Below are 21,177 nucleotides of genomic sequence, written 5' to 3' on the forward strand. Positions count from 1 at the left end.
AACCGGCAGAGTACCACAAAACAAATCCCATAACTCCAAGAATTTAAGGTCCCATAAAGCTAGAAAACAAGAAGAACCAATAATTACCACCACACCACAAGCAATGAAAGACATTACTAATTACGTCACTAGTTCATAAGAATGATATGCCTCACCCCTACCAGTTCCAGGTACGGTTCGCAGCATTGAATACAGGGGGTTTCCACTGTAGAAGTTCAGGATCAAGCGTGCGTTTGCCTTTAATCTTCTGTTTTTCTCTCTGTTTCTCCTTCTGTGCTAGGATTGCATCAGTGAGACAGATAACATGTTGTCCTTTCTAAAGAGATGTCAGAAAAAAAACATAAAAGAGGTTGAAAAGGGCGGAATTGTGGGTAACAAACATAGTACTTGAGCATATTGAGATTCTGCAGTGTATGAATAACATCTTGGGTGGTCATCGCGCTCGAACTGGCCAGTTCATCAATAGTTGTCTCTCCTTTAACAAGCATGAGCTGATCCACGATAGTGTCCTGCCAGAATGCACGATAACTCAGCAACCCCAAATCCGAAAGCGGCTTTTCGGGAGACCCAAGCTTTCCTTCCCTTTTCGAGAGTTCGTAAGAGAATGCGATCAGAAGTTTTCCATAACCATGGCGCTGGTATTGTGGTAGGGTAAGAATACAAGCCACATTATACCCCTCTGCGGATTCCTTTTCTTTAGAAAAGTACCCAATTAGATGGCACCCATACTCATCCCGAGTTGTCATGCAGTAGAAGAGGAAAGGGTCAACATCGTAGTAGAGCGTCTTGTGGTCTAAAAAGCATTTAGACAACAAACATAGGTTTCGGCACCATGTGCGTTGCCGTCGACCATCAATTTCGAAAAATGAGACATTTGCATCGCGATAAATCTCATTTCCTGGGGGATGAAATAATGTGCACTTTCCCCTGTGGCGTTCAAACCGACGGGGCTCTCCAAAGTACGAAAGGCAGAACTCGCAAATATACACAGTTTCTTCCTCTGTGTATTCTATTGGATATGGTGAAAAATACCAAGGCTCAACTTCATATTTTCCCATCTGAAGCTTTGACAAGTTACGGACACGGGAAATTTCGTGGGCAGACTGTGTCATCGAGCCAGACGTCCGAAGCTTTTCAATTTCATGCTCCTTTGAAAAGGTATCGGGTTGTTGGGCAATCGCGTTCCCTTGTTTTGCAGCAGCAGCTCGAGCCGCCGCAACCTCAGATGATATTTCCGGCTCCTCATCTTCTACACCAGGAGTACCAGTATCGCCCACAGTTTCTGATTGTATAACCAGCGAATCGTCATTCTCTTGAACAATTGATGCGTTTCTTCCCCTGTTCTTTGGTGCTTTTTGTCCAACAGTAGGTGTGCCAGGACCTAGACTGTCTCGTCTCGGTCGCTTCGGTGCACGTGACGCGGTGTCACGTGGTGTGGTAGCTTTCCCATTCTTTTCAGTCTTTGCGACTTTTTTCTCGGGGCGAGGCCACTCGACCTCGCGTTTAAGATCGAGGCGTGTTGCGGGAACCCATTCGTCAAGCCGTTTATTGAATTCATCGTAGTGAATATAGTAGTATGGCTCGCCTTTGCGGGTCTGAACTGACAAGATCTCGGCCCAACGATGTTCCTTAGAACTCTCATGGTAAACATAAAGCTTAACACCTATGCTAATTCAATGTCAGAAAACCCTTTAGACCATCGCGTTGGAATAAAAATGAGGAACACAGGAGACACATACCGGAGAGTAGCGAGAGTGGCAATCGATTTCTCGCCGGTTTCAACAACCGGGGTGCCGGCGTCAGCGCTGGTATCGCGTGCAGGCATCATGTATTACTGTAACAATTATAATACGGTATTTGTAGGTGAGTATATGCCAGGTTTGTGGTGATAATCCTCCTGACAGTTGGGGGTTGAACCTCAGAAAGATGAGATGACGTTGAAAGCTTGGATACGTAAGCGGTGCACTAATACAAATGGGGCTGTATTGATTGTTACACGGATTAGGGCTAATCATAAATTAGGAGTACTACATGTAGGTACCGTACTGTATGTACAAGTATCACTCATCTTCACCAGCTTGTGTATGCAAGTATTAAATTTTGATCCCGTCAACTGATACCTTATGAACTACAGTACCAAAAAGGGGGGTGTATACATTACCGAAGTAATACGGTAGTAATACCGCTTTTTCTTGATTACCGTATTCTTTCCATTACTGGTTTATTTCGGTATTCTGTGCAATAAATAGTTCCAGAAATACTGCAATGTTGGGTGATTACCGTAATTGCCAGAATGCGTATTGTACCAAATACCGTATCAATACCGTATCAATACTGAAACCTATCACCGCACCTCGCCGCTAGTGGCCCGCACCCCCTACTAGAGGCCACCCACCCCCTGTATGACCTCCACCTTGTCAGGCTACATGTGCATCTACTACATGTACATATACGTATACATGCATCATGATCAACAGCTTCAAAAGCCTCGCCTATATATGAGGTATCCAGCATGTATATTCATCAATCTGAACTGATACCTGGGTATATAGGAGAAGGAAATTTTATTTTTCAAAAGTAGTTCGCAACTTTTGCACCCCATCACCGGAGGATGGAAAGCTATGAAGATATTGATGAATCAATATCTGACGATGTTTCATAGCTCAAGGTTCATGAGATGCTTCATGGCCAGAATATGTATTAGGGTTAGGTAATAGGTATTTGCTAGAATACTGTAGTAATACTGTAGCTAAAGCAATACCATATTCTGTAGAATACTGTGTTACCCCAGAATACAAATTGCGGAAAATACCGGCATCCATCCGAATGCGCATTTCATATAATAAGTATTGTGGAGACTGTTGCATTGCTAGGACTACGGTACAGCTACGGTATTGCGTCACTGAATACAGTAATCTACAGAATGTGGTATTTGTCCGGTATTGAGAATACCCCCCCCCCCCCCCCCCCCCACTTTTTGGTACTGTATGCCTAAATTTATCCCCGTTGGAAGGTTCAGGCACCCATGGAAAACCATATCTTGGCGCGGATATGTCAGTTACACAGTGTACACGATCATTTCGTACTCTTGCTCCAATTATCAGAAAAGGCATTTGAGACTGTCTGATATATATGTGCTTGATGATAAGTCGATTGGTTGGGAGGTTCGTGCCCAGTTTACCCAGAGGAACATATAAGGAAAATTATCAAGATCTATTTTTCATGACAGTCCATTTTATCTGATCGGGTTGGAGTTATTCCAATGATACGGCTCCATCATATCCGTGCTCTGCCATCCCCATTGATATCTGAATATAACCATCTTCCATGACTAGCTCATTCATATCAGAATACCTCTATCAAAGTAGCCCGATAACACGGCTATCGTGCCAGTGACTCGCAACCTACATTTTTAATAACAAATATAAAAAGGGGGGAGGGAATAGTACCTGATTTAAGAGAATAGAGATATAAGTGAGAAAAGAACCTAAAAACACGAAAGGGAATGGGAAAAAGAGAAAAAAAGAATTCAACGCCGTTTCCGATTCATGCTATGCCCTTGCGAAACAAAAAAACCCATCCCCCTAGTAAACAACCCGCGCCCAGACAGGAAGTGAAACGAAATAGTAACAATATACAAAAAAAACCTCTGTAATGATACATCTGCAGGAAAATGAAGAACTAAAAATCCGTAGACTTACCAAAAAGACTAGACATCAAAGAAGAGAAATATGTTGCGAGAGATTGAAGATTCAAATTGACAGCAGTAATGGAAAACTTTGGATTTCAAAAAGTAAAGAACCCCCCTATGTTCATGCTAATCAAGAAGACCTCGGCGTTCCATTTGCAAGCGGATCCTTAAGCTTTAAAACAATCCTAGGGGCCTTGTTATGCGATTGTCGGGGCGTGGAATTATTGGAGGAAGATGCCTTGGGTGTGGCGGACGGTCTGGGGGTGCTTGATGGTTTCGGGGTGGACTTTGGGGTAGATTTCGGAGCCGACTTAGAGACGGATGGTGTCCTCTCTATATTGGGCCTAGAATCCTTGATCTTTCTCCCTATTGGCGTGCCGTTGACCCTCGGTTTCGGCGTTGTGATGAGTTTGAGTGGTTTTAATTGCACAGGAGGCGGCGGCGGCGGAAGTGGCTTTGCTGCGAGGTCATATGACCACTTAAATTTCAATACAGCCTAGTAAGGTATGTTAACAAGCGGTATTTATTATTCACTATGACCACCGTTAAACAAACCTTTCCTATATGTTCACACCTAAGATGGCGTGGACGTTTCATCACGACAATGAGCGAATCCTTCGTAGAGTATAGAAGTCTGCAAATATCTGTTAAGTCACGCAACTCAAGCAATCCAATGTCTTGAGACCTAAACAACAAGTAAATAGTCAGCTCAGACACAAACATTCTCGACGGGAGTTCACTAACGTGCATGCCTTCCAGAGGCTCTCCTTCAAAACCTTGTCCTCTCCAATTTCTTTCTTCAAAGAGGCAATTGCGCCAGAAATGGTCTCTCGGGCAAGTTCATCCTTACGTGAGCTCGAAGAGTCCCCCCCGTCCTCAATTATCATCATCTCGCCTAACTCCATATCCGGTTCGTCTTTCACTTTTGATTTGTCGTCACCGGTAGCTATCATTCCCAACCCCTTTACAAGGGCGCCATAAACACGCTTGCGGATATAGGCTGAGGGATCCGTTCCGATAACCTTGCATATGTACTCGACTAATACAGGGGTACGGAGAGCGCCAAGATCAATCATGCAGTCAAAAGCTTTTGCTCGAAGAGTTTCCAGTGTGCCCTCTCTAGTGTAAGACATGAAAAGCTCCATCTTAGCATCCTTCACACCTAATAAAGTCAAGTCTCTCCGAATCTATAATTGACGTTAACTACCACAGATCCCGTCTTCGTGGACTCTAGTTTTACCTCTAAAGAAACTTCAGAAACAATGTTCTGATAAGTCGGCTGCCACTGATCCATACGTTGATACCTTAAAATTTCTCTAATAGCAGCTTCCTGCGTAGCCGCAGCCTCGTCGTCCTCAAATTCATAGTGGTGGCCAAATTCACCTCCAGCATTTTTTGTCAATGTGAGGGTGTTAGCTAACGCTTTCATAAGATTGGCCACATAATGGCAGTCATCAAACTTTTTTACAGTTAGCGCATTATGAAAATCTTCATATAGTAGGGGGCTTACGTTATTGTTTGAATTGTCATTGTACCGAAGTACGTCCAGCAGCCATTTTTGCGCGCTTGTTGGGCAAGCCCCCGAAAGATTCCTGATCCGTGACATCGATGTTGGTATTGCTTTCTGCACGTAATACGAGGTGAAGTCCGTGAAATCATTACTTCTGGGTATCGCTGATCCTGGGAAACAGAAAAACTCCTGGAATGCCTTCATAAGGTGAAACTGTCCCACCCATGCCAAGTCGGCAGTAGCGCACTATATTTCGTTAGCTAGGTGGCCCCAAGACTCGCTAAGATTAACACACCTTAGATAATGCGAGCGCAGCCTCTGTGCGTATACCATGATAATATCGTCGATCCATCAATGTCCTTACTAGAATTGAGGATATTAAAGCGGACTCTTTTATGCTTGCAAGGTGCTGCAATGCCTATAGCAAATATGTTAATCCCATACACTATTGAACACTTTTAGAAATTATACCTCATACTGAGCAATAACGTCCCTGTCTTGCTGTAGCTGGGAAAGAAACATATAGTCCGGCTGCCCAACTTTAAGGGTGCAGATCCACTCAAAATCAGCATCCATACGAATCCACTCAAATGACTCTTGTGCCATCTTATCCTCGTCCTCTTTCGACCAATCTTCTAACCTCCAATCATCTACCTCCTCTTCACTCTGTAGCACATCGCCCAAACAATAGAGTAGTACATCATCATTCTGTGCATCAATACTGATATCGACGCCCGCACCAGCAGCAGCCCTTTCTTTCTGTCGCCGAGAACGCTTGAGCCTTTTATACTTCGTGTTGTAAGGGATATCAAGCTTTGTATATGTATCCTTGATGTCGACAACATGTTCATAAGGCGTTCCATCTGCCTCGTGGATTCGAATGGTCATTGGGCCAGTGAACAAGGGCAATGGAGGTCCCACTGCTATATGTCGGACATGCTCTTGAGCATCGTTAAAGAAGCTTTCTGCAGTTACTTTGTGATGTGTTGGGGTTTCTGTCGCTTGAACTTGTCGAATTCCCATTTCCACGATCATACGCTTCTTATTGAACCTTTGCGAAACCTCAAACCGTGGATACCCTGATCCATAAACCCACTGCTGAAAAAAAGGGTCTAATTTAGTGTGGCTGCTCTTCTCACACACTCGGATAAAGTGCTTGGTACTCATGAGTCCGTTCTTCAGCTCGCCTGCCACTGCCCCTAGGAACGTCTTTCGAACCACACGGTGCAAAACCATGGAAGAACTGACTTTCCACAATCTCTTCTCAAGGATCGTCAAAACTACAGGAGCCTTAAGCTTGATGAAATCCAAACATCCCTGATCAATTGGAACCGCAAATCCCGCAGCGTAAAGCGATGGACGCCCAATATCCAGCTCACATATTTTTTCCGCATCCCTTTTGAGTCTGAAACGGTATTCATTGTTGCCCATCAATGTCTTCAGAAAGCATCCAGTCATCCAGTACGCAATCCCGATAATAACCCAAGTGTCCTGCCAGTCCTTCGGTACCACTTGCACCCCAGACCATTGTGTTGCCAGGGCATATGTGAGTTTCCGAGTAACCGGCCAAATTGGATCGATTACATGCTCCGGGAAAAGTAAGCGGTTACTGCATATAACCAACGAAGCTGATTCTGTAGTATCCATTGCTAAATCATCAACGAAACAAACTTTGAACGCCTGGAAGACATATTGTCCGAATTCCTTGAAGATATAATCTAGAGCCTGCTAAATGTTAGCCAAAAATCAAGGGGGAAAAGAGTGAGGCACATTCCCAGGAAATACCTTTGGAATGAACATGCAGGTGTTCCTAAGATCTGGCTCCCTCCCTGGGAGACAATACCCTAGCACATCAACACTCATAGTTCCCATAGCCTCCTCGGTTTCTACATCCCGATACTCTGAAAGATTAACACGTTCAAAGGGACCGGCTGCAATCGAGATATGTTGTGGGGCCACTGCTTGAAGTTGCTCAAACTTTAAAGTCTTTTTCCAAGACTCGGTAGGATGAGTTTCCTTCGTACCGTTAGCAGAATGATCAAGTAGATTTATTGAATTCCAACTAACCTCGTCTTTATAGTTGCCGCTACAAACAACTGTCATATCAAGATCCCCATCTTCATCTGCTACGTCTTCTGCACCCATTTCGTCTGGAGACTCGTGAGTTCCATTAACACCGTTGATTCCATTAGTTGCAGGGCCATTTCCGTTCACCTGTGGCGATGGTGATTGAGATGACGTCTTTTCAATGTCCCCGATAGTTTTCGGTACCGTCACCTCAATCTCCCATGTCCACCTCTCGTGAATTCCATCAAGAGTTGGGAAAAGACAACATGCAGATCCTGGTAGAGGGGTATGGGTAGTATAGGCATGAGGGTATCGCAGATCACCGGCATCACAGCCCACAAAGGTGAATCCATCACGAACATGCTCAATTACATATTCGATCCTTACTTTTAACGGGCTGAATATGAAAGATGTATCTGATCTGGGCAGGGCAGGGGTCATAGCTCCATTTGCGGCAATGTCTGGAGATTCCCGTCTGATACCAGGATTACTTCGCCCAACAGGGGGGTTTTGAGTGCTAATACTAAGAGGATCCTACACTCAAACTTGTAAACAAATCAAATACCTCCAACCATATGAGGCCCTTAACAAGGCAGAAAAAAGAACTCACAACGGATTCTATCTTAACCTTCGGAGGTAAATGAATAACCAGTTCATGCTCCGGAGGATCACTGAGCGCCGGATCAAGTTTTTTCATAAGCTGATGATGTTGATGCACTGTGGCGGTATCGTGGATTTTGAAGCTGCTATACGGTTCCTTATAGGTTAACGATGGGGACTTCCCATTGACAAGGCATTTTGTAATTTCTATGATTTTACAAGATTAGTTGACCGCTGTGAAAGTCACTTTGCTGCCCAAGATAATACGTACTGCATTGTCTGCAGTTCAGTCGGAGTTGCTTTAAAGTAGCCTCTGTCGGATTGATGGTAATCTCCGTCCAGCCCTATTTACGCGTGTATATCAGCACAGACATCCCTGCGGGGGTCTAGATGCAGAGATTTCATACCTTCAGGCTTTTGTTTGCGAAATTTATATCTAATCCAACCTTTTGGTGACCTGTGCAAAACTGTCAGCCACATAACGCTAGGAAACAGAACGTGAATCGGGAAACTTATATATTAAACCCGCGATTATAAACTACTTGTGGCGGGGGTGGCGCCTGTGCTTGTGGTTGGGATTGGTTATGTTGCGATGACTGCGAATAGTGCTGCGATGACTGCGCGAATATAGGCACCTCCGTAGCTGCCGGCATCTTGCCAAATTATTCAAATAAAAGTAAAAATGAAGCTTGTTGAAGATGCTGAAGTAGAGGTGGCGTAGCGGGGAGTAGTTCAGTGAAGTTGTGCGATCGAAACACGCAAAAAACGTAGGAAATTTCGGCGTCCTTTTTGTGTCGTCCCTTCTATACCAGCAAGAGCACGGTCTTCATCCTATTTTGGCTCCCCTCCCCAAAAGATTCTATTGCGGAACAAGCTAGGTTCTCTCCCTTTTTTCAAAAACCCTCTCTTCTTTTGACCCTAAAAGCCCCTCCTGTGTATTCCGCAACCTATCCTTCTGAGCCCCTCCAACCAGCGATCTCGAGCCTCTCAAGCTTGCCAAAGATACCAAAAGCTCCTCTGGCAATCGTTGCGCACGTATGTTTGAGCTGTCGCGGTTGTTGCTCTGCTTTTTCGTTTCTAATGTTGTTGAAATTCTAAAGCAATCACGGTTCGAAACGCTCGTCGAGTCCCCGGTGGTGATGGTACGAGCGACGCGGCGGAATAAAGGGGTTTGAGGAGGAATACAGAGGCGGACTACCGAAGGCGAAGAAGTGTCCTGTCGAGAGGTATCTCAGTGAATGGTAGATTGAGGCTTGTCGTGCCTGAGAACTAACGGTGGGTTGTTGTCGGAGTCAGCGACGATTGAGCGTCATTATCTATGGGGCTGCACAGGCGTCGAGACAGAAAGGCGTGAAGTCGGCTAGTGTAGCTGTTCTAGCCGCATGTGGCTTCAGGTCTTGGCATATCGCACATAGCAATGCGAACCAGAAATCTGCAGGAAAATGCTTCCTAACATAGCACCTACATACGTCTCTACTGCAACCAATAAACAGCATCTCCCTTTTTTTTTTTTTTTTTTTTTTTGGGGGGGGGGGGGGGGGGGGGAACACGTGAGAATCTCTCTTCTTTGTATATGTGTACCTGCCGCTGCCGAATACTTCCCGGCTGGAGACGAGAACAAGCTGCAGAAGCAAACAGAGATCCACGCAGGATATGCAGACTGTCTACATTGAAACACCATATATAGATTACAGTAAGTCTGCTAGCACTTCATTCCCGACAATAGTATCCTGAGATACATAATATACAGTATTGTGAAAGTACAGCGGAAGCTGATGGTAAAAATACACTGCATGACACGCCATGCCACCAGAAAAACTAAATTCGCAAGTGCCAGAGATGGAGAACCAGAGAGAAGAGAGTAAAAAAGAAAAGCCCATAACCACGACGATCCCAATGAACAAAGTAGAATAAAAACAAGAAATGATACGAACAATAAATTGCCCAGAAGCTTACTAAGGGGGGGGGGGGGGGGGGGGGGGGGAGGGGGGGGGGGAGCGCGGATGAGGAAGAACATAAAATAGGGATGGAGATAAAAGACCCGAGAAAAAGATACCATAATACACCACCTCCCGGAAAACCGCAATATGAGAAGGAAAAAAGGAAAAAATTAACACCATGTGATATTATGTACTTTCCCTAACGCTCCGTAAATAGCAACCCTCAACACGCTCCCTTATTTAGAAATCCTCCTGCGGGCCCTGAGATGCCTCGCTGTTTTTTGGTGGAATTCTTCGGGAAGTTCAAAATCTTTGATTTCGAGCTCCGGGAGGGATACCCCGAAAGGCTTCAGATTTCGTGAACTTTTTCTAGAAGTGTTGAGTACAGCTTGACGCATGTGTGGATTATTATAGAACGAGATGAATGGCTTGTGTATTGGTTGTTTCTTCTTTGGACTCTCGGCGGCGGCGAGTCGATGAGAGGATTTGGATGATTTCGATGTGTGACGATGTTGCTTTGAGCGATGAAGATGATCGCCGTCGTCGGAATCGTCTGTGATAGCATATATATCCTTTTCTGCTTTTCCATCCTCCTTATCTTCTTCGCCTTCATCTTCATTTTCATAGAAAGCCCGCCCGTTAGGGTCTCCAGATTCATCTAGATCTCGCTCTTGACTGTTTGTTAAGCTTCTGCTTGTTCTTCCGGCGGCAGCAAGCTTTTTTCTTCTCTCTTCCTCCTTCCAGGCCTTGAATTTTCTCAATAATGACTCATGCCATCTAATCACTCCGGCCTTTCTCTTCTCCATTTCGACTAGTCCGAGTTTCTGGGCAATTGTGCTAAGGTTAAATGTCTTTATCCAGTCAGGTCCTCGTAACCGTTCCAACCTATCTTCGTATCTTTGCTTATCATGGGCTGCCCTATCACGCTCAACATTGCGTAGGCGCTTTTCCTCCCTTCCCATGGAGGTGTGTGGCCTGATATAAATGTCTTCTGATAACGGATCTACAGCAAACCTAGTAAGCCGAGAACTACTGGCGCGGGCTTCTTCTTCGAGGTTGATAGTCTCGATAACTACTTGGCGGGTTGGGGGGATAGATTTCTGTGGCTCGGCCAAAGAATCTACTATTCCGATATTGACAGTTTCTGGGGATCGAGTTGCCTCAATGCCGTTTATATCAGCATTTCCGTTGACAGTGATGCCATTAATTCTGTTTGTGCTGGCGCTTTGTGCGTTTCTGGGAGTAGTATCGTTCTCCACAATTCTCATAGGATGATCAATATCAACAATAAAATCTACATTTTAAATTAGCCACTCAGTTAAGTACGAATAATGAGAGATAATTTACCATCCTCATCCTCTCGGTCTTCGAACCACTCTGCCAATTCGCTCTTTTGCTGGGTGTCTTGACTACGAGTTACTCTTTTGTCGCCTTCCTTTTTATCATTTTCATTTGGGTTATTTGTTGTTGTGGTTGCTGTCGTTGTGCGGATATGGATAGGTTGTTGCTTTGAAGCTGTAAACCTCCGGGCTTTCTTGGGTGGAGGTTGCAGATCCCCTTTTCCACCACCGATGCTCTTGGGAACGGAACGCTTTCGCTTCCCGATCAATTGCGACGTTTGAGGAACGAAAGCGGCTGCATCCGCTGAGGGTGAGGGCGGTGTCGGTAGAGAAGCTGTGTCGGGTTCTTGGGAATTTTTGTACTTATTTTGAACTTTTCTCTTGCGTTTGTCGCCTCGTGCTTCTACGCCTTCGTTATCGGAAGATAGTCGCGCCATAGACCCAGCCTGAGGAGAGTCGGGGGACTCTGTCAAGGACGTAAACGATGTAGCTGGAGGCGTGGAGTTCTCGGACGAAGAGAATTCAGATGAGGCAGAGGTAGAAGTAGCAGCAGGAGGATTGACTTGTTTGCTGAAGCGCAGAATTATATGGACCTTTCGTTTCATGATGTAAAGACGTTTTCATTCTTCACTTCTATGACTAGTGGGGGAGAGGAAGGGGGCGGGGAGGGGCGTGACAGCGGGAAGTAATGGGGGGGGGCTTCTTTTTCAAGGTCTCTTTTGTTCAGAATTGATGGGACCGACGTCGGCTGCCTGGCTGACTGGTTGCGCAGAGTACATACACCGTAGCAGTGTCTTCGCGAACAAAAACTACTGACAGAGCTGGGATTTTGGGGTTCAAAAGTTCAAAGGTTTCGCACAGAGGGGTCTCTCCTTTCCTCACACCATGCACAGGAAGCAACCAAGCAGCGCGGGACACCCTACTAAACTCGATAACACTGTCGAAGTGTAGGTGCATCAGCATCTGAACTCACTCGCAGATCGATATTGCGCTGCAAGGCAGAGTTCGCTAGAGTACATTCTTGGGCTTCATCTCTTGAATGTGATAATTCTAAGCAGCTTTTGACGCTTCAGTTTATTACAGTAGCCACTGTGTATTAACCCAACCCAATCTCCATAACCAGCCCGATTCTAAAGGAAAAGTCATAAAAGTCTACCGTAGATACCTAAGTACCTACATACATACGTATATGCTAATCACGAAAGTGAAAGAAATGAATAAAAGAAAATGATATATGAAAACTTCTCAAAGAGGGGAAGAAAACACACATAAAAGTATTGGAAAAATATAACCATATAATTAATCAACGCGCATCAAAAATTGCTTTACCAGAGGCGAACCAGCAAACTCTGGGTTCAAAAGGATGCATCTGCCCAGTAACAAATCAGGTCAATCAATGTCTTATTCACTCTACGTAAAACCGATTGAACCAGTATACCAACGATAGAACTTACGAGAGGAAGTATGACAAGCCCTGGCGACGAGCCTCAAGAAATTTTGGACGGAACTTGGCTGGTAGGCCAGGAGTTAGTATGTTCTAACCACGGAGAGACCCAAATTCTCCGGACGTCAACGATAGATGAAACACGTACAAACAACACTTTTTGGCGGCAAAGCTGGTATAGACACTCCTGATCTTGGGAATGTCTCGATAAGCATATCCCGCAGCTCGACAAACTCGGAATACCTATTTTGTCCAGTCAGAAATCTCCGGGACAATACTGCCAAATGGTCGTAGCGGGGTGGAATCAATCGCGCACCGTTTTCGAACAGTAAACTGAGCTCCCTATGTATGACGACAGCAACGCATGAGCCTCAATAACTCATAATGAATCCCCAAGCAGACGCCAACTAACCTCGAACGTCTCAATCGAGCAATTCCAGGCCACATAGGCTCCCGCCCTCGTCCTACTACCAGAAATAATCAAATAATCCACCACCTTTGCGCTTCTTGCCCATATTCCAGGGCTATTCTCGCTTGGAATGATCGTGTGGTCGATAAGCTTAATGGTGAGAGGATGAAATCCCCGCTCTTCGTAGTCGTCATCCATATTGTGTTTAGGTTTGTTGAGTGAGGGTACCTATCATGTAGCCAGGTCAAGGTGTTCGTTTTCACGATCGTTGTTGCTGCCGTAACATGCTACGCTGGTATGTAGATGGTAAAGGAGCTGATGTGGCGGTGGCCGCACCATATGTGGCGGTGGACGTACGTAATTGACTGGATAAACACATATACATGCACATGTAATTGCTAAATGTAGATAGGTACAGTGGGCAGAATAAGCACATGCAAATACCAAAATCAACAGGCCACAGATGGTAGGTAGAGTACATGTAGTCGTTTCTTTCCATAATCCTCCTTCACCTGACCTGCCCTCCATATACCGAATGCCAAGCAAGCACAGATCTACTATACCGAACGAGTTTTAGAGACGAATATCTAAATCAATTGGAATTCGACTACAACTGTATGTATGCTAAATGGAAGATTTGGAATATGCGCGTTTCTTATAACGAGGGACGACTCAATAGCTAAGTTTACTGAGCTTAATCCGTAATGTTATTAGAGTACAGTTCATTAATCCAGTACATAGTAGATTGGAAAGGATTGAACGGACGGATCCTAACTTTCCGGGGAAGCTCAACGCATGGATAAAAATAAATTGAGCCAATCGGGTCTCAATAGTCGAAATATGGAGCACTTTGACTGTTGAGACAACAAAATCTAACTGTAAGGGGCCTGTCTGGGCCGTAGACTCAGGGATGCTGTCCATAGCGGGAAGGGAGGCAGGGGCCCCTTGGCACTCTCTCAGGCAATGTTACTATCTGCAGACTGCAGTCCTCTTTGGTCGTGTGTGTGTCGGTTTTTTGTGTCTGGGTAACGACATTCGCTCCTTCCTCTTCTCTTACCAGCCGCTTAATTGTCTGTTGGTTTGGGGGTTGTTTCCTTTCTCTTATAATCGCCTCCTTCTCTCCTTCTCCCCTTCTTTCCCTCTCCTCCTCTTTCAACTATCCATCCTCACTCGCTCGTCCCTTCTCGCACATTCGTTTGTTGCTAGTCCACCCCTAATACCCCTAGTCCTGTATGTTCCAATCCCCTCCATAATACGCCTAATCCAGGTAAACAAACCAGGGACCCTTACTGACCCTATTGCTTGTTTTAAAGTTACATATCATACCTTAATTACTGTTCAATATGCAGTCCTTCCTCATTTCCACCCTTCTCGCGTCCAGCGCTGTCTTCTCTACGGCATACGCCCAAGTATACAACTACCCTAACGTTACTGATATGTAAGTTTACCGACTACCTTACTCTATTCAAGAATCACAATACTAATAATCTATAACAAAACAGTGATATCAATGTCAGGAACCAGTGGTGTACTTCACAGACCTCTTCGTGTAAACTTTTGTGCCAGAATCAAGAACTGAAGGTTTCTGCCAACGAATGTTTTCCCGACAATCTCTACTACCAGTGCACTTGCTCTAACGGCCTAGCTCCCAATGCAACCGAGTAAGAGCCCTCTCTTCATGGGTTTTATTTCACGTAGATTCTGATGATTGTCAACAGATACTCCCAAACTATTCCGTTCTTCATCTGCCGTCTTGAAGTTGAGGACTGCCAGACTGCCTGTAGTGGCGATGCCACATGCATCAGTCTTTGCGCCTCGGGCAAGCAGTGCGGTGCGACCGACCCCACACGAGTAAACGCTACCACAACCACTTCTTCAACGAGCAAGTCTTCTGCTACTGGAAAGTCGTCAGCCACCCAGACAGACTCCAATGGCTTTGCCGTCACAGGAACTACTGAATCATCCAGCGCCGACTCATCCAACGGTGCTTCTACATTGTTAGAGGCTGGTAGTGTTTACGGAATGGGTGTCCTCGTTGCAGGCTTGGCTGCTGGATTCGCAATTGTCGGAATCTAGGCTGTTTATGGCGAAGTGTAAAAGAACACCGGCAGAAAGTAATGATTAGGGGTTGCATGATGCTTATGGGGGAATACGAAAAAGGGTTGTATTGTAAGGATGTGTTCAAGAGCAGCAAATCACATTTCACTTCATGATTAGCTGTGAGGCTTTATTTATTTTCTTAATGGATCTGTATTGATGTGATTGGGGATTGAATGCGAGTTGGCTTTTCTAACGCATAGTTTTTCTTTTCTTTTTTTCTTCCCTCTTATTTACGCTGACAGATTACCTACCTGTATTTATACTTTTATGGACAACTATAGTATCAAGTTAAGCATCTACTTGCTTTAAGAATAACACTATCTATCTCAATTGAGTACTGACTTGGATTGTATCGACTATCTACATATGTAGATTGCTTGCTTAAAGGGAAACTTAAGGGTTTGACTTTATGTTCCTGTTGTTCTCCCTGCTTTATGTTTGATAATCTTTCTTTTAAAGCACTATGGGTGTCCTGGGAGCAACAATGTTGAAAAATTGTGGAGAAGCGAGATTTAGCGAAAAATGTGCTTACTAGCGTTTGTTTCAGAACCTTCGTGGCTAGCCCTGAATTAGACCCCATATTGACCAGGATCCCCCGGATCTATTACTATACTAGGTGTAGAAGCGGAAAATTGTATAGTACCCTTGTAAGTAGTGGCTGCAAGAGTCACCTAGTGTCGGTATTCGCGGTATGCTTACTCGGGTTCTGCACCATCATATCGTATCACTCGGTCAACGGCTCCGACGGCTCTGTAGACACGTCAAAGTGCAAGTGCAAATTTAGAAACGACAATCGTTCTAAGCGCACTTGTCAAATTTGTATCTTCAACAAGGGTATTTAACCTCAAAGTTTAAAAAGTAAAGTATCTGCCGCGAATTTCGGAGGTCGTCTTGTATATGTACCCTGCGCCGAAAAAATCAATATGAGGGTGCGTTATTCCTTGGATGTATGTGTATTTGGAGGCAGGTAGTAGGTACAGCCACTCTGCAAAAGTGTTCGTGATTCCGAGACATTTCTCCATAGGACCGTGGCGGACCATCAAAAAAAACCCAAGAGAAGACTTTCAGTGATCAATGGAGCCCGGAATCAATGAAGAATAAGATCAATGACCTATCTTCTTTTATATATAGTCACGAACTATATTATGTATTTTGCGTTGTTTTGAATCTCAACATTAATAACATCAACATTACTCATGCGTTTATTAAATGGTCGGAATTCTTAGTAGGGATTTGGTTGCAACGATATCCGACCATTTAATGAACGCCCGAGTATGTACGAGTGTAATAGAGCGTATTTGCCAACCGTCAATTTCAAGAATTTACGAATTGTGGGGCTCCGAAATGGCAACCGGGGCTGTTAATTTTGAATTTCGGTGGGGCGGCGTGCTGTGAGATATACCAGGAGGATCACAAGTACCCAGTTTTGTTACTACCGAACCTAGTATCATGGGTATGAATTTTCAGTTCCAACAGCGTATTTCACAGGTAGCATGATGGATTGTCTGGTTTTCGGGGTTTATTCTGTCACACCGTTAACCAGATCGATTTTGGTCACTGAGGGGAACTGTCAAGTTTGAAGTGTCAATAGTTGAAATTGACGTTTGGCAAATATGCTCTAATCACGAACACTTTTGCTGAGTGGCTGTACATACATACATAGAGCAACCGCTTAAGTGGAAATAAACCTAACCCTCTGCAAAATCTTTGAGAAATCGATTTTAAACGAGAGCCTAAGGCCAAATTTTGACCAAGTTTCCCTTATTTTGGCTACTCCCGTTGCTAGCTCTTTGTCCGATTTGGCGGTACTAGAGTAGAGCGAGTACCGGGGGTTAACATTAAATACCGAGAATCTGATAAGATAAACACACCTATTTCACAGCAAGATTCTCTTATCAGATTCTTCGTATTTACCGTCAACGCCCGGTACATACCCTGTCTAAGAGCATGTAGACAGGGTATGCGCCTAGAGTATTAATGCGCGTCTACTGAGTACTCTAGAGTATATCAACCCGTGCATTGTATGGCGGCAGATCTACTCTGCAACCGCCTAGCGTGACAACCCAACGCCTCTGTGTTCAATATCACAGCTCTTCGAATTGATCCCAACTCACTTAATCAATCAACTGCCAATACATCGCAAAGGTTTGTTTCTCGGTTGACATGGATGGACTAGATGCAAGTGCCCACTACACACAGGGCCCTGATGGTACAATTATTTCCTGTAGAGAACGGTTGATGGAGAACGCTAACACAGGCCTTCAGACGACAAGCCCTCTCTTCTTGTTCTTATCCTCGACACAAATCCCTACGCTTGGTCACAGTTGCACCCAGTTCTCCCTCTTCCTCGTGCCCTCGCATCGATTCTTCTCTTCCTCAATGCACACCTAGCCTTCTCGCACGCAAATCGCGTCGCCGTGATCGCCTCACACACAAGGGAAGCTGTGTTCCTATACCCCAGCACCACCCCTACACCCCCAACCGACAATGATCCCATGCGCGATGCCAACAAATATCGCCAGTTCCGCATCGTCGAAGACGAAGTACAGGCCTCGTTCCGCAAACTCATGGCGGAAACCACTACCGAGAGCTTGGCTGGCACGAACGAGACTATGATGGCAGGGGCGTTGTCATTGGCGTTGGCATATATTAATCGGCTGTGTATGTCATCGGAAGATGGTCAGGGAGGACATACAGGAGGAAACAGGACGGCAAATGGGACCAGGGATGCGGATATGACCACCATGAATGCGAGGATTCTAGTTCTAAGTGTGTCTGGTGATTTGTCTACGCAATATGTATCAATGATGAATTCGATGTTTGCAGCTCAGAGGAAGGTATAAACTGCTACCCTGCCCTTCCTTGTTTCTGGAAAATTGAGTTCTACAATGGACACCTCGCTTGGTAAGGCACTGACAATATAAATGTTAGAAAATCCCCATCGATATATGTAAAATCGCTGGTGAAACCGTCTTCCTCCAACAAGCATCGGACGCCACAAGAGGAATCTACATGCAGCTTCAACATCCTGAAAGCCTCTTGCAATACTTAATGGTGCCACTTCTCATACCTTTTAGAGTTTCTCTCTCTCTTTTTTTGAAACTAATGTTAGTCTTCTTAATCATCGTAGATGTGTTTCATCCCTGATAACTCTACACGTAAACACTTGGTCCCACCCACGCAAATCAATGTCGACTTCCGCGCAGCCTGCTTTTGTCATAAGCGTATTGTGGACATCGGGTTTGTGTGCAGTATTTGCTTATCAAGTCAGTGCCCTATTTCTTTTCTCGAAGGTGATACAGAAAGACGCGAATGGAGGTCTTTGGAGCTAGCTCCATGCCTTGAACATACCAAGGGAACGTCACAACAGTGTGCAACAGCAAATTATGACGAAAACGTTTTGGAGTCTTCAGAGAGTTCAATCGAAGACGCTAATTTTGATGTCACTTATTGTTGACTGGTGGCTCGGCGGTATGCAGCCGAATCATGACAACCGACTACAAGAGGTGGACAGCCTCGAAGTGACCTCTACGAAGCGTCTATAAACACAAGCCGATAAAATATAGTAATAAGCACAAAGCATATTTTTTGCGTCGAACACGATTTTTTTTCAATCTGTGTTTGGTTGTGTGATTTGATGCACAAATAATTTTAGCGGAGACAGAAATGGGTTACTGACTCTTCTTTTTGCTATGGCTTTTGGTGGCTTCTTATAGTATTTTGCTCTCCACCCGAAGGCGCTGTATGCACTACTTGCAGTACAAAACTCGATGTTTCCGACCTCGGTAACTTTGGCGGACGGCCTGCCGTCGTATTGGCCAAGAAGAAAAAGGCAAAAAGACCTAAGCAACCAAAAACAACCTCTTCCTTTTCCAACGACGTTTCTGCGCCTGCAAGTACGCCTGGGACACCTGCCACATAGCATCTAACGAATTTCCCTGCATCAGAAGTAGAGTGACCATGAATAATGGGAAGTGGATGCAATGCATCCAGAAGGACGCTGATATGAATTGAGACGAGAATTCATAGGGTTCTCATGGGAAAGTTACTTATGGTATTATTCTGGCTCTGATTCTTCTGATAACAATATGTAATTTAGAACCTTTCTTCTTGTTGCTCTATCTGTGGGGGGGGGGGGGGGGCATACCATTCACACTGCTCATTCTAATAATAGGGGCTATTGGTGTTACTTTGTCCTTTAACGGCATTACTCAATCTTAAGGGAGTCTAACGACCTTTCCACCAAGGCAGGTCTTGGGATTTCGTGCGTTACGTGACATGACTGTTTCTGGCTCAATCATGGATGCTGTCATATGTGCCATAGCCTAGGTGACAGTTAGAAACCCCAATAAAATGTGGGCAAGGGCTTTATAGTAGGAATTTGTCCTTGATTGAGGGGGGGGGGGGGGGGGGCATAGATGCCATTACCATGCTATCAGTGGTGTGTCCGTATGTGAAATATATCCGTTTTTCCGCTGCATTTTTATCGATTTTGATAGCCATGATGCCAACAGCAGAGGACATGGTTGACTCTTGAACAACTTTCGATCCTGTCAAAGTCATATTAGATTACCAATACTTGGTGGTTGAGCTATGGGATTTAGCAAACCCATGAAGTCCTTTTCAATGCTTGTCTTTAAGCCTTGCGATTCATCATCACTATGAAACATGCGATCAACAGCTTTGGATGCAATCAATGTATGTGCCATTTGTTCTCCAGTTCCTAAACAAAAAACGATAAGAAAATCCTTAGTTAAACATTGATAAAGGCCGGAGGAGAGAGATACCAGAGCATGTTGTTGCAACAACAATTCCATCCTCTACCCTTATCCAAGTTCCAATACCAATCAATGCTGCGGGGCCAATTCTGCCACGATGCTTCATGCCGATACCACCGGAACTACTTCCTGCTGCAACTCTACCCCAACGGTCAACACAGATAGCACCTACTGTATCGGTAACCACATCCTCTGTAGCATCACGCTGGCCTGTCTTTTCAATTTCAGCATCCAGTTCTGATTTAGCTGATAGCGCTGCTGCCGTTAGGGTGACCCCGGTAACTTTAGAGCGTGGTGTCTTTTTATGCTCTTTATGACGAATGCCATAGGCATCAAGCTCACGTTTCCACTTGACCCAGCGAGCATGGGCATTTCGGCTGATAAGTGCTTCATTGTCAACTAGCGGGAATCGATGTTCCTTTGCATAAGACTGTGCACCTGGCCCGACCAACATAACAGGCGGTACACGCTTTAAGGACATTGGCCGACGAGTATTGTCGAGAACAAGTCGGGCGAGGGCCGAAGGGTTTTTAAAACCTGGAATAGACATAAAATGTAATCATTACATGGGCTGGATCTTAATATGCATGTAAACGGAACGGAAGCATGAAAACTTACGGTCAACGGCTCCTACAGCACCAGACCTCCCGGTATCCTCCATGATGGAGGCATCACATTCTACCGTCCCATCCAGGGATAAATTACTCCCATAGCCGGAGTTGGTGATCTCATTATCCTCTAGACTCTTTAAAGCCATCTCAACACCGTCAACAGCAGATCCGCCATTGCGCAGGAATACCATGGCAGCTCTGCAAGCACTGAACGTATATAATGAGGTTAGAAACTAGGGCATAAGAAGAATAGAAAGTGTACTAACGCGGAGCAAGCTTCAAGATGACTGGGTTCGTTTTGGACTGAATGAAAACCTGCACCGGCATGCACAAAGATGGCGGACCAGTCATCCTCAGTCCTTTGCTGGCTAGGTCTTGTCTCCAATCCACCGTCCATTTCGGCTATCTAACCTGCACGAGGAAGCAGGGATGCAGAAGATGTGGGGCAAAAGAATAAGAGAAACAGCAAGGGATAGCAAGGACTGGGAACGGTTATAGGTATGAGATGCAAGCAAGGCGAAAGCAAGAGGTGGAGGAGAAAGATAAGACGGATAAGGTGAAAGGATAGGATGGAGATGAGAGGTGGGGGGAGGGGTCGGAGAATAAGAGGACAGACAAGAGGACAGAAGACCAAAAGATGGGGGAGGTCAGAAATAAGCAATTTTCCCCATAAATGCAGGTCGAGGG

The 21,177-nt window shown here is 45.0% G+C and overlaps 7 protein-coding genes across 7 annotated transcripts; 2 read left to right on the plus strand and 5 right to left on the minus strand.

The window, feature by feature from the left end:
• Window positions 1–157: 157 nt before the first annotated feature.
• Window positions 158–1,828, minus strand: H6S33_001303 (uncharacterized protein; the record flags this gene model as incomplete). The annotated part of the gene is made up of 3 exons (XM_044832666.1): window positions 158–316; window positions 381–1,668; window positions 1,740–1,828. The coding sequence occupies 3 exons, from the start codon at window positions 1,826–1,828 to the stop codon at window positions 158–160; spliced, it is 1,536 nt and encodes a 511-aa protein (XP_044694270.1).
• Window positions 1,829–3,821: 1,993 nt separating this feature from the next.
• Window positions 3,822–8,521, minus strand: H6S33_001304 (uncharacterized protein; the record flags this gene model as incomplete). Its single annotated transcript, XM_044832667.1, has 13 exons — window positions 3,822–4,187; window positions 4,247–4,376; window positions 4,436–4,878; window positions 4,932–5,150; window positions 5,202–5,447; window positions 5,497–5,619; window positions 5,673–6,926; window positions 6,987–7,217; window positions 7,269–7,802; window positions 7,879–8,075; window positions 8,140–8,212; window positions 8,276–8,325; window positions 8,398–8,521. 13 exons carry the CDS (start codon window positions 8,519–8,521, stop codon window positions 3,822–3,824), a joined length of 3,990 nt encoding a protein of 1,329 aa, XP_044694271.1.
• A 1,523-nt stretch (window positions 8,522–10,044) lies between these two features.
• H6S33_001305 (uncharacterized protein) lies at window positions 10,045–11,753 on the minus strand (the record flags this gene model as incomplete). The annotated part of the gene is made up of 2 exons (XM_044832668.1): window positions 10,045–11,102; window positions 11,156–11,753. 2 exons carry the CDS (start codon window positions 11,751–11,753, stop codon window positions 10,045–10,047), a joined length of 1,656 nt encoding a protein of 551 aa, XP_044694272.1.
• An 845-nt stretch (window positions 11,754–12,598) lies between these two features.
• Window positions 12,599–13,199, minus strand: H6S33_001306 (uncharacterized protein; the record flags this gene model as incomplete). Its single annotated transcript, XM_044832670.1, has 4 exons — window positions 12,599–12,660; window positions 12,741–12,835; window positions 12,909–12,934; window positions 13,005–13,199. The coding sequence occupies 4 exons, from the start codon at window positions 13,197–13,199 to the stop codon at window positions 12,599–12,601; spliced, it is 378 nt and encodes a 125-aa protein (XP_044694273.1).
• Window positions 13,200–14,344: 1,145 nt separating this feature from the next.
• On the plus strand, window positions 14,345–15,077 carry H6S33_001307 (uncharacterized protein; the record flags this gene model as incomplete). The annotated part of the gene is made up of 3 exons (XM_044832671.1): window positions 14,345–14,439; window positions 14,504–14,662; window positions 14,720–15,077. 3 exons carry the CDS (start codon window positions 14,345–14,347, stop codon window positions 15,075–15,077), a joined length of 612 nt encoding a protein of 203 aa, XP_044694274.1.
• A 2,187-nt stretch (window positions 15,078–17,264) lies between these two features.
• Window positions 17,265–17,944, plus strand: H6S33_001308 (uncharacterized protein; the record flags this gene model as incomplete). Its single annotated transcript, XM_044832672.1, has 2 exons — window positions 17,265–17,310; window positions 17,367–17,944. The coding sequence occupies 2 exons, from the start codon at window positions 17,265–17,267 to the stop codon at window positions 17,942–17,944; spliced, it is 624 nt and encodes a 207-aa protein (XP_044694275.1).
• A 1,374-nt stretch (window positions 17,945–19,318) lies between these two features.
• On the minus strand, window positions 19,319–20,887 carry H6S33_001309 (uncharacterized protein; the record flags this gene model as incomplete). Its single annotated transcript, XM_044832673.1, has 6 exons — window positions 19,319–19,426; window positions 19,530–19,651; window positions 19,711–19,824; window positions 19,889–20,416; window positions 20,498–20,697; window positions 20,757–20,887. The coding sequence occupies 6 exons, from the start codon at window positions 20,885–20,887 to the stop codon at window positions 19,319–19,321; spliced, it is 1,203 nt and encodes a 400-aa protein (XP_044694276.1).
• Window positions 20,888–21,177: the final 290 nt, after the last annotated feature.

Source organism: Morchella sextelata (genome assembly GCF_020137385.1).
Source record: "Morchella sextelata strain SCLS chromosome Unknown scls_10, whole genome shotgun sequence".
NCBI classification, from domain to species: domain Eukaryota; kingdom Fungi; phylum Ascomycota; class Pezizomycetes; order Pezizales; family Morchellaceae; genus Morchella; species Morchella sextelata.